Source organism: Mugil cephalus, chromosome 1, assembly GCF_022458985.1.
Source record: "Mugil cephalus isolate CIBA_MC_2020 chromosome 1, CIBA_Mcephalus_1.1, whole genome shotgun sequence".
Classification (NCBI taxonomy): domain Eukaryota; kingdom Metazoa; phylum Chordata; class Actinopteri; order Mugiliformes; family Mugilidae; genus Mugil; species Mugil cephalus.
Genome location: NC_061770.1, coordinates 42,944,434 through 42,956,956, shown reverse-complemented (window position 1 = coordinate 42,956,956; position 12,523 = coordinate 42,944,434). Strand labels below are relative to the sequence as shown.

The 12,523-nt window shown below is 42.3% G+C and overlaps 1 protein-coding gene across 2 annotated transcripts in view; it reads right to left on the bottom strand.

Annotated features, from left to right (window-relative positions):
* Positions 1-12,523, bottom strand: part of LOC125012690 (phospholipid-transporting ATPase ABCA1-like) — a 172,047-nt gene that overhangs the window by 94,346 nt on the left and 65,178 nt on the right. For both annotated transcript variants that reach the window (XM_047592784.1, XM_047592790.1), the window contains exons 20-24: positions 11,855-11,986; positions 11,192-11,331; positions 10,448-10,585; positions 4,162-4,385; positions 2,174-2,249 (exon numbers count right to left, since the gene is read on the bottom strand). In XM_047592784.1, the coding sequence (XP_047448740.1) occupies positions 2,174-2,249; positions 4,162-4,385; positions 10,448-10,585; positions 11,192-11,331; positions 11,855-11,986 (710 nt within the window). The remainder of the gene's footprint in view (positions 1-2,173; positions 2,250-4,161; positions 4,386-10,447; positions 10,586-11,191; positions 11,332-11,854; positions 11,987-12,523) is intronic.

The following is a 12,523-nucleotide window of genomic DNA, read 5'->3' as shown; positions in this document are numbered from 1 at the left end:
CAGGAAAAGTAAAGACAGTAACGCATACTGGAGCACAATAGAGTGCGTTTCAGGGGTGACATCAAGTACGCTGTTGTTCCAATTACACAATGACTATGACTGGATCGTCTCATCTATACTCCAGAGTCAAACTGATGTAGTCTGAATTACGCAAGTCAGAAGTTTGTTTACTTGGCATTAGTTCTGGGCGGTATACTGGTTCAAACTGAATACTGGTATTGTTTTTCGTTACAATTTGAATTTTTAATATAACAGCATTACGGTGTATTTGATTACACACCGTTCACAACGATGCCCTGCATGACACTGTTTCAGACCAGACCATTTCTAAACACGCATGGTGAGACTGTGTCACCGTGAGGAGTGGTGAAGATGGAAAGGTCTGAAAAATGAAGTGCCAGAATGAGAGGACTTGTTTTGGATGACCTGTCCTCTGTCTATAGCTGTCCCTGAAAGTGTCCCCAAATTTAGCTTTTTATAATGAGAAAAAAAATGTTGCATGCAGACTAAAATTATTACAGTAGCTGGTCACGCTGCTATTGACTTTACAGACAGTTTAAATATGTTTAAATATATCAAAATGAATTAAACCATAAATGTCCCAATTTCTTCTTCTTTTTTGTTTTTTAACCTTCGAGCTGTAAATATTTCCACATCAGCAGGCAGCACTAACACGGCGCCATGTAAATGTATCCTGCTGGGGATGGCTGCTGCCATCATGGAGTGTCATGGCTATGGGGTGTTGGTTCCTGGTCTGGTCTAGGTGGGTGGTATATGTCTAGTAGTAACATCCATGTGAATGAATGCCAGGTCCAAAAGTTTACCAGCAGAACATTAAACAGTCACAAGACGGTCGATGTTATTCACTTCTAACGTCAGTGGTTTCAATGTCATGTCTGACCGGTGTATATCTCCTATCATGCATCTCCCCTCATGCGTCATCTTTCCAGCCGATAGCGCTTGTGATGATGGCATGGTAAGCATGTTAATTAATTCCCATTTACAGGCTGAAGCAGCAACATCTCCTGGTGCTTTAGTTTGCTATTATAGCCTTTAGCTTGTTGAACAGCTGTGCCTTTGTTTTCAGTGTTGGGACATTATTATTTTAGTGAAACAGACGGCCCACTTCCAAGCATCATATTGTATAACAGTAAATATAATGTCAGGGTTTTTAAAATTCTGTATCGTGGGCGTCATGTCTATAAATATGCATTTGTTGGTATTTCACAGTTTAGTTTTTGGTCTTTTGCGTTGTAATCTGATAGCTTTAGCAGAGGGAGACAGGAATTTATGGGTGAGAGAAAGGGGACAGGCTTCACTCGGTTTGTGGAGCGTGGTATTAATCCCTCATACGTCTTATGAGGCTGAGAGGAACTGTTGATTCAGGTGATAATTCTCTTCTGGTTTTAGAATGAGGGCGAGCTCTTTACGATATTTTGCAATGTTGCATCTGATCCCGCAGTTTCATTAAAACACTGATTACAGCTGCAGGATAATTTTATCATTTCACATCCAGCGTCTGGAGATTGTTACATTTATTAATTGCAGAAATGAGCCTCTCTGCTTTAATGTGAGATTGAATGCTCGGGCCCTGAGCTCCTGCAGTCTGAAGGAGCGGATAACAGTCATCAAAACAGCTGATGACCTTCTTCGACTAACAGGATGGAATAACCCACTCCACTATAACTTTCTGCCGGGATTGAGATCGGAGTTCATTTGCCAGGTAAGTGTCATCATTTCCAAGATATTGTAATAAAAAATAAAAAAAGAAGAAGAAAATTCTTGTATTGCTAAAAAAAACTACTTTTACTGTATTTACCACTTATTTTGAACATTAAAGTGCACTCCACCAGCAGTTACAGCATTTTCAAAAGCATATTAAAGCAGCAGTGCTAATGTTGTTTGCTGTTGTGGTAATGAAAAGATGAAAAAGAAAAGAGTTAATGGGCTTTCAGGCCGTTTGCTATTTCGAGAATTATTTAGTTAGTGTTTGTCTGTTCTGGAACCGTTCGCCGTCTTGTTTTGAGGAAGGATGACACGGAGCGTGGTACGGTGTATTACCAACCCGACTGCAGCAGCGCCAGCTTGTCGTTTGAATCCACGCGTCGGGAGCTGCCTTAAATGCTAGTATCTGTGAAACACGAGTGGCAGCAAGTGAGACAAAAGTTGGTACCTGAAGGATCGGAGTTGCTCCAGCTCTGGCTATCGATGCCTTCATCTGGGCTCGTTCTCGAAGGGCAGCCCGTCTCCTGTTAATCAGAATTGGATTAGAAAGGCTTTATCATGCTGTACCACTTAGAGTGATGAACAGAGCCTCCTTGACAACTCCTGTCTTACATTAATCATATAATGGGCATCCACCAGTTTCTATATCGGTGCTCTAAATAAAGCTGCGTCAACAGGTAATGCTGTCGAGCCGTAATGGAATACAAAGCCCCAATCTTTCAGTCTAAGACAGCGAAGATCACGTTTTAATTTCGGCAAAGTTTGAATAATTAAAGAACTTTATGTCATTTATTAAAAGGATTTTAATCGCAATGAAAGAAGATCAGCGTAATCGTACGCGGTCCAGGTCTGTTTCCCAGCTACGCTGGCTGTGTTCCAATTAATCACAAAAGTGTCAGGCGGGAAAGGCGGGTTACTACTCTACCTCGCACATAAAAAGGTGTTTGCATGTTTATTTATTTATTTCTAACAAATGACTGCGCTCACCTCAAACTGCCTGCAGACAAATGATAATTGCTCCAGCCCTGCTGGCATCAGTGCATCTTGTTCATTTGCTCCAATTGATTAAAACTAAGTGTGCAAGGCACCATTGGCGAGCGAAAGCGAGAATCACCCCTCTCCCAGGTGACAATTAGTTTCATCCAGCACGTAGGCGTTTGCCAATTCTCATGCTGGGAGAGACTAAACACAGATCATTACAGGGGGAGGGCAGCAGGAGAGAAAGAGTCTCCTCTGGAAAGTCGGACGGGAGCAGTGTTCAATAGCAGACTGAAAGGAGGGTCCTGTCACGTCAAAGGGGTTTCGGCTGGAGATTCTTTTTTGATATGCGAAGTCAAAAAGAATTACTCTCTTCAAACCGCAGCAGATGAATGTGAAGTCATTTTACTACCGATACAACATTGTGTTTGACTGCATACATACATACTGCATATTTCTAGTTGCCAGATTAGACTTGAGATCACAAATATTGAAAGGTTTAATCCTTATTCATGGAATATATTTAGATATTGATACTGAAGACTCCTTTTTCCCCCTGAATGTTGGAAAACATATAATAAGACACTAACATCACTCACCTGTATCGCACGTCTTTGCTGTTACCTTTGAAATAATAGTCCACTATGAGAAAAACTATAACTTCAAATATCTAAATATCTCAGTTCGAATTTGGAAAAGAAAACTACAAATCTCAACAGGCCACCAACGGCCAACTGCAGTTTTATTAGTTTCATAATTTAGTAACTAACTTCCACACAGACTGACCTCAATCTTACACAATTAAAAGTGCTAAAGAGCTTTTCAACATTATTTAAAAATCTATGAAACCAAAGCATATTTAGACTCTTTTCATTCTCAAACAAAACAAAAGATGCGTCTCTTGAATTAAAGTTGAAGCGTCTCATGCAGTGAACTGTGGTGAAAGTAGACAATAGTGGCTAATCTTTATAGTGTAACTAGTGCTGTGTTTTTGTCACTTGGAACAAGGAGGCTACAGAACAGAACACTGACATTTGATATGTCACAACTTCATTAAAAAAAGAAGTAATGTTTGGAAAAAGGTAACATTATGATGAGAACAATAAGAGGTTGTGGATCCTAAAACCAAAACAAGCAGCTGAAAGAAGCTAAAATGTTCTTTATAGCTCAAGGGAACCTTCAAAGAAAAAAAATCCATTAATATTTAACCTATGTTTTGAAATCAGTTCTTGTTGATAAGTGCAGCTTTAAAAACTCAATCTGAATGAGTTTATATGTGTTTCATCTGAAACTAAAGTTGCTGGCTCCCCAAGGCCAGTGTAGTAATAAAGCCTCTTAAGAAAATTCTTGGTTTAATTGCGATATATGCAAATGCAAGCAAATGCTTCTACGCTGCTCATTGCTCAAAGACTCGAATATGAAAAAGCATCCACACGCAATCAATTGCTAACCACTTACTGCTGTTTCCTCTTTGGCCTGGCCCCGTATCATGCCATTACGCTGAGCTGTCATCTTCTCAGCCCCGTCTCTGACCAGAGTGAGGTAGTAGCCGCTGCCAAAACGCTTCTTGAGGAAGAGGGAAGAGCCACAGCAGCGCATCTTGCCTTGGGAGATGATGGCAATGCGATCGCCCAAGATGTCTGCCTCGTCCATGTGGTGTGTGGACAGAATGATGGTGCGACCTGAAGAGAGACAGAAGGAGGGGTGGATCAATGTCATAAACAGTGTGCCTCATGTACAGATGAGATTGACTGGATTACAAATACGTCTGCATTTGTCTGCATAGCTAAACACCACAGGTTGTCAATGCTCTACGACACTGATGCAGTTATACATTTGCAGCTGAATATTTTACTGTATGTGGGCATTCCCTAAATATGAGTGAGACCATCCCCAGGGCCAAGAAATCCAGCCCTCAATAACCACCACCTCAGTGCAGGAGCACATGGGTACCAAGCCCAGAGAACCACCACAGCCATAGGACACACTACAGACCTGGCGCACATGATGGGTGACGAGCACCACCAGACCGTCCGAGAGCAAACCGGAGCAGGCCAGCAAGCCCCAACATATCGTCAACCCCCCCACGCCATGAGATCCAACACACCGAACCCTGTTCTCCGACTTCCGGGCAGGCCGGAGACACCCCACCGACCAAGGAGACCCACCCGGGAGCCCAGCAACGCCCCTGCAGATGGCCACCAGCGAAATGCCTAAGGATTGACAGGCCTATGCCCCTGATGCACCCGGGCTAGGGATACCACGGGAAGAGGGAACCCACCAACAGAGGTAGGGAGCCGCCACAGACCCATCACCATGCAGCGCCAGGAGGCAAAGCCCAGCTATGAGTGAACCCAGGTATCTGCCCGACCAGACCGCCGGCCCAACCACGGAGGACCAGGCCCCCCAGAGCCGTACCAAGGGATTATGAACAGCGAGAAGGGCCTCTATTTCAGGAAGCACCATGAGCCTGTGACCCTTAATGTAGGGTAGAGGAAGGGTAGGGTGAGGTCAGAGGACTGCAGCACACAGCTGTCATGCAGTTTATGCAAAAAAAATAAATAAAAAAAGTTGTCATTGTTAAACGGAAGCTGCACAAGAAAAGATGGCACAGTTCAAAACAGCTCAAATCAAGCCAACACCACGATCTGCCTCTGCTGCCTAGTCACTTATCTCCTTATTGCCGACTCCACTGTGTTTCTTACTCGTGCGTATCCGCATGGCAACAAAGTGAACTCCAGAAGAGAGCGTGGGCGTTTATCTGGGACAAAATTAAAATGACGATAAAGGCCACCCCGAGCCTACTTTCCAGCGTTTCTACGAGACCACCTTTTTATTCCAGCTCGCTCCCTTTTGTTCGGCGAGTCCTTTGATTCAAGAGGCATCAAACTGAACACAATTGCAATGACAACTACAGCATGCGTCGCAAGATTATTCACAGGTGTTCTAATCCTTTCATATCACGCTGTATCAGATAACACATATTAATTATCACATACCCCAGAAATCAGAGAAATGACGAGATCTGTAATGAAGTCACAGCATGGCCATGTCTCTGCAGTCTGCATGAAAGCGCTATCACAGAGTACTGGGAAACTTTTGATCCAGTCATGTTCTAAAGCAGGAAACGTTTAACCTGACTTACTATTGTGAAATAATAAATAATCTAGAGTCACTTTGAAAGAACTGTGCTTTATTATTTAGTTTGAAATAAAAAAGGACAAAAGAGTCAATTAACGCTTATAACAGATTTCTAGTCTTCTCTGTTGTTGGGGGGTCAATCCAAACCATAGTCAGAGTTAAAGGTGCAGTGTGTAGGATTTAGGGGGCTCAGGTCAGTACAAACATAATATAGTATCCATTATTGTGTTTTCCTGAGTGTGCAATCACACACATACTGTAACTACAAATCTTCGTTAGCTTAGAATGAGCCGCTTCATCCCTACGTAGGGACTGGGCCCTCGTCCATGAAGCTCACCATGTTCAGGCAATGACCCACGGCACCGTGGGCGAACGCAGCCCAGGTGGTAGAGCGGGTTGTCCACTAATCACAGGGTTGGCAGTTCCATCAAAGCCCCTCCACATGCTGAAGTGTCCTTGAGCCAGACCATGAACCCAAAGTGCCTCCAATGTCGGACGAGCACCTTGCACGGCACCATCTGTCACCATTGGTGTCAATGGAAACCACTGAAGTACGGACCATTTATCATTTCCCACAGATCTGCGCATAAACATGTACTGTCCAAATGGTAGCGGATAGGCTGTGGGTTATGTCAAGTTACGTTCCAATTTGTCATATGTTTAGTTTGGGTGGGTCCTGGGTCCATGGATTTGGATGGCACCAGAGCAAATCTGGTATTTATAGCTACAGGTTGAATTCAGAAGGACCACAGGTATCCCTTCACAGTCGTACTATTCAGGTTCTGGCTGCGATTTACAACCTCACTGCTAGATACCATGGAATCCTACTCAGTGGTCTTTTACATATTTCCACCACACTAAATAAACTGCTGTACGTTTTGACGTCCTCTGTGGTCCCAGGATGAAACCTAGTGGTCTCCAGACCTTTCTTGAAGCACCTCCAGTATTCACTGCATCCAGAAACCTAACTCAAAATCTACTATGGTAGAGAGCAATGTGATAAATTTTGTACATAGATTTTGCGTTTCCACCTTCCCTTCATTGAATTTGCAGGTGTTTATTACAAAAGGGTCAGTTGCTGAGTGTGGCTGTTTTTGCACCGAGCTCGGTAAAATCTGTATCCTCGCAGGTCACATTATCCCCAGGACAAGGACACACTCAGAGGTCATTAACTGCAGCCCAGTGTAGCTGTTTTGCTTGGCCAACTATTTCTGCTGTATCTCCTCCTCCTCCTCCTCCTCCTCCTCCTCCTCCTCCTCCTCCTCCCATCACCCACATCCACCCCCTCCCTCCACTTTCTGCGTCCTGCCACCAGCCGAGCTGCTAAATCCATCCCTTCTCGGTTAAGTATTGCAGCCCTTGCTATGCCAAGCAAGTCTGGATCCCTCTTTGTACAAACTCCAACAAAATGCCCAAGCTGAATGAATGCCCACAACCCAGTCAATTTAACATATGCGGGAAAACGCGATGCTTAGAAGGGGGATGGCTGACGAGATTGCTGGAGGTTTAGTCTGACTGCGCCAGCTCATTTTGCATGGGATTCTCAAACTTATGGACAATTTTCTTGGGGATTTGTGTTGGTTTACAACAGGGGAAAAAAAATCAAAACTCACTACATCATCTGTGAGTTGGGAGAAAAATAAATGTGTTTGGATTGCAGATAGCCCACAAAGGTATTCTGATTTATAGTGTGATGCGATGCATTACAGCGCAAAGTGATATATCAAATAGAGTTGGGTGTGCTCAGGTAAATTGCTAGAACTCGCACTGCGCGCAGCAGAGTGGAGCTGGAAATCTGGTTCATGTTATTTGGCTTCCTTTCCTCTAAATCAAGTTGATAGAAATGGATTTCACAGTGGTTGAGAAAGGCCGGACAGATATTATGTACATCAGCAGTAAAATGAATGACTGGGCAAAGCTGGGTAAAAACTGCTGCTTGTGACAATCAATTCAAATGAATAAGTTTTAAAGTTACATTATAGCCCGTCCATTAAATTATAACAACAGATGGTCCTGGGTTTGTTTGATCACACTTAAATGTAGTCTGTCTATTGGTAGAGTTGAAAGGAGAATCTTTGTTGTGGTGGTCAAAGTTGTTGTCGTGTCTTCCTTATACTTTTGAACACATTAGCATTAAAAGAAAGCTGTTTTCATTTTTTTTTGTTGTTTTTTGCTTTTTTATAAAACAACAACAACAAATGGTGAAACATCCTCATGCCATTTGTACTGCAACATTGGCTTCAACCCCATATTAAATTGTATTCCGAGGAAAAAAAGAAAAAAAATGCATTATGCATAGCACACTTCTGCACTTAGACTCTATGATGAATGGGATTGTTCCAAACATCCAACCAGATTTTAAAAAAAATTTGTATTCAAGGTTGTCCCCATCCACATATAAAGCCATTAACTCCTCACCAATCACTAGTGGACGTTCCAAGCTCTGGTTGCCTTGGTAACCTTCTTGTAGCAGTACCACTTCAAATGGCTCCAAAGGAAACCAGCCACAGATTAAAATACCGCAATGGACAACGGCAGCTTAATGTGCCATCATCATGCTCAATTTGAGAAGAAAACGTCATCAACAATGCGCCCGCTCCATTGGAAGATGGTGAATTTGGAGGTAGGAACCAAAGCCGTGGATGGTTTGGGCAACTCATATGCTAATAAGCTGCACAGCAACCGTCACTCTAATTGGTAGTCTCCTCAACGCTACTGCTTTAAGCTGTCATCACTGCTGGTCTCTTGGTATGCACAACCCTTAAGTACCGGAGGAGAGATCATTCTGCCAATTCCTTTATTACAATTACACTCCTACTAAAATCAGCACGACTGTTACTTTCATGTCTTTCATAAGTGATTAAATATTACCTCTAAAAATAATCTCGCATATTTATGCCATCCCTTTTCGCGCAAACCAAATCACCTGTCTTCAAGTGACAGATTGGATCTTCAAGGCATTCGTGGTGTCAAAATTCAAGGTGTGATCTGATTTTATTATATTATACCCCAGCTTTATCACATACTGTTTACGGCAGTTTGGGAGGGAAGACGTTCAATAAACTTCAACAAGTAATTAAATCTTAAAAATTGACTTGAAAGCTGTTAATGTTTTCATTTTGAACAACTACATGACATCTGATGCGAGCTGTTAAAATTAACAACTTTGTAACTCAAGAATAGAAATCATTGCGTGTAACAATATGTCATTACTTATGCGGATGGGGATATGTATATATAATAACCTGTAGAAGTAAGGAGCCATTTAAGGTAAAAGGGAACAGAGGACCAAGCCTTTCAGGGTTCAAACTGGTGATAAAAACAGTTCTAATCAATAAATCAAAGGTACAAAGCAAAGCAAAACTCACACAAGGCTAAATGTTAAAAACCATTATATTAATATCATCCTCAAGGCCCATTTTATACCATAACGAGTGGGGTAATTTAATAGTAATCAACTTCCTGTAATGGATAACAATCAAAAATTTATAATTTGCAAATTTTAACTGTAAATTTTCACCTCCCACAGTAATTTCCTGATGAAATACGGGGCATTAACACCTACATTAAATGAAAAAAAAAAAATAAATAAAAATACCAATATCAACACTGATATATTTTTTCAAAAAATAATTTCACCATTAGCATCACCTGCTAATTAGAAGAGAGATCAAATATTAAACAAGCACTGAAGGTCATATTTAAGCAAGAAATGCATGGGCACTACGCTCCCTTTTTTATCGTGAGCAGTTTTAAGACAGAGTTCGAAGTGGCACCAACCAAATAAGCCCCTTCTGAATTTAATCAACGCAACATCCACTCGGGGCCGTGTGGTCAACCTGTCGGCGTGAAAGACCGGCACACTTAATTAGCTACGAAGAAGCACCGCATTAAGTCCAATTTCAGCCTTAAGCTTTTTCATACAAATAAGGCTCCCTGTAGATCTTTTTTGTGCTTAATGACAAACCTCAGTAACACTGTGGTGCAAATAACACCGCAGAGGCACAAAACATGACTCATTCAAGCAGCCAGAATGTGGGGGTTCTCATTATAACAGAGTTATCTCAGGCTCCCAATTGGAGTGAAAGGGCTTGATTAGAGAGAGAGGCTAATGACACAGCGAGGGCGGAACGTCATTCAATGCACATTAAACATTTAGACATCTGCTCAGAGAATATGTCACCGTAATGTCCATGTCCTGCTTACAGCCACGAGCGAGCCCAAAGTATATAAGGCCGGAGAGTGACAAGCTGACCGACTCTGGCAGACAATTACAGACCCTGTTAAATAGCGATGTCAGTTAAAGCTTCTTGGATTCACTTGTCTTCACTCCCATTACAATCTATTTCACTAGACAAAGACAGCAAAGCTAAAAAAATGACTCTGCAGGTCACTCTTCTAGTTGGTTCATTACCTTCACAGCTCTCATGCCGTATACGTTTGAGTCTTGTCAGTCTAAAGTTTACCTTGAGCTTAAGTTTGAGACAGTTCCTGGGGTTTGAAAGAGATCAAACATGCGCTCTGTGCATTCCAGTGGACTCCGCAAACATAAGGGGCTTCAAAGCCTTCAGAGGAGCATCGGTTCTTATGACTGACCCCATACCTTGTTTATACTTTAACAGCAGTTCCCAGATACCCCTTCGGGCGTAGGGGTCCACTCCTGCCGTCGGCTCGTCCAAGATGACGATTTTTGAACCGCCGACAAACGCTATGGCCACAGACAGCTTTCTCTGCATGCCACCTGAAAGACACAACAGTCCACATCAGCGGCAATATCTTAGCAGCACATCACGGCAGAGACATTTGGACAATGTGCAAACCACAATGTAAGTCTTGGATAATAAACAGTTGTAATCTGTGGAAAAATTACACAAGGCCCACTATCGAGAAGCGATTACGAAATAAATATGTCAAGATGTGCCTTTTCATGTTTTATTGTCTCCGGGAAGCCATGCAATGATTGATGGCGCCAGGTGGACACACCTTCCTAGGATAATTCAAGTCTTCACTCTCTAAGCAAGCACTTCAAAACGCATCCAATGTATTGCTAATGTACTGGAAATGTCAGCATAGATCAACCCTGAAAGTCATATTTCAGATATTTTGCTCACAAGCAATCCAAGACCGGGGACAATTCATCAAGTAGGACTTGCTCATGCGCCCAGACAATGAATTACAACCTGTGACACACGGGTACAGCACATGTGTGCGTCGAGGCAGCTGCATGCGCGAGCGCTGGCAGAGGAGCGCCACATCCTGAATAAAAAGGATGATCTGCAGATGATGCTCCTTCATGGGGGAGATCAAAAATCATCAGAAAACAATGTCGACATACATACAGACGCACCTGACAGGTTCTTGGCCAGATCCTTCCGCTTGTGTGGTAAGCCAACATCCTTAATCATCTGGTCCATCTCAATTTTAACCTCACTGCGACTGAGTCCTTTCAGCCGGCCGTAGAAGTAAATGTGCTCCTCCACCGTCAGGCTGGAAAGGTGAAAATAATATTAAAACACCTGTTGTGATCCTGATGAAACTTTTGTGAACTAATATAAATTGAATGTGCTTCACAGATGAGATCATGGTACGTCGTAATGCCAGCGTCAGTATTTGCATTAATATTTGAACCCTACTTAATATAGATGCTTTCACTGTCTGGAATTAATATTAATGGAAGTAATTTGCAGGTGCTCGAACATAATTATGATGTAAGACTCTCGCCGGGTTCCCGGTAATCAGTTTGTGGAGACAGAGGAATAAAGGGTGCAACAAAAGACGGACTAATGGCTGGGAAGGATGTGAGGGACTGAACGGGTTCGGTTCAGTTTTGAAATAACAGAAGAGATAATGGCGTGTTGATGGGGAAACAAAAACCAAAGCCGAGCCCTCGTGATACACGTGATTAAAACCACGGAGTGATATTTAATTTCAATTCAGCTGAAGAGAAACATGGTCACACCAAAGGCCAGCTGCGAACATGAATGGAAAACGATCGATTTAATTCACTCACTCATTGAATAAGACGTTGTGTTGGGGACACATTCCCAGGTACTTGCGGATGTCGTCCATGTCAGTGCGGATGTCATATCCGTTGATGAGGGCCGTTCCCGATGTGGGCGGGAACAGTCCGGTGAGAATTGACCTACAGAAAAAAAAAAAACGAAGGAAACAACGACTCAGAAAACTACACAACAAACAGCTGTGACTCAGAGGAAGCGATTTGAACGGTGCTTCAACTTCTTCCCTCTTCCACTGTTTCGTATTATGGCCTATTTCGTTTGCACAACACAAGGAATAACAAGGAGAGTCCTCCTCCGAATAATCACAAAGCATCTCAAAATAACAAGACTCCGGCAGAGAAGTTGTCCTTGAAGCGATGGGCACGAACGGGATCGTTTCAAGAGAGTGCCTCATTTCAAATTCGAAGATGGTAACTCATTACTTTACACATTTTGGAAACTACAAAATACTAAATTAGAAATACTAAGTGGTTAATTTGAGATACAAAGTCAATATTATGAGAGAGACGCTCATTATTTTGAAATACTAAATTCTTATTTTAAATTAAGCATGCCCTTTTCTCATTATTTTCAGGTCATTCATTTAACATACTATGTTTTGTTTGCTTGTTTTTATTTTTTATTTCATTCATCGATAGAAGAATCAATAATCGTCGCCA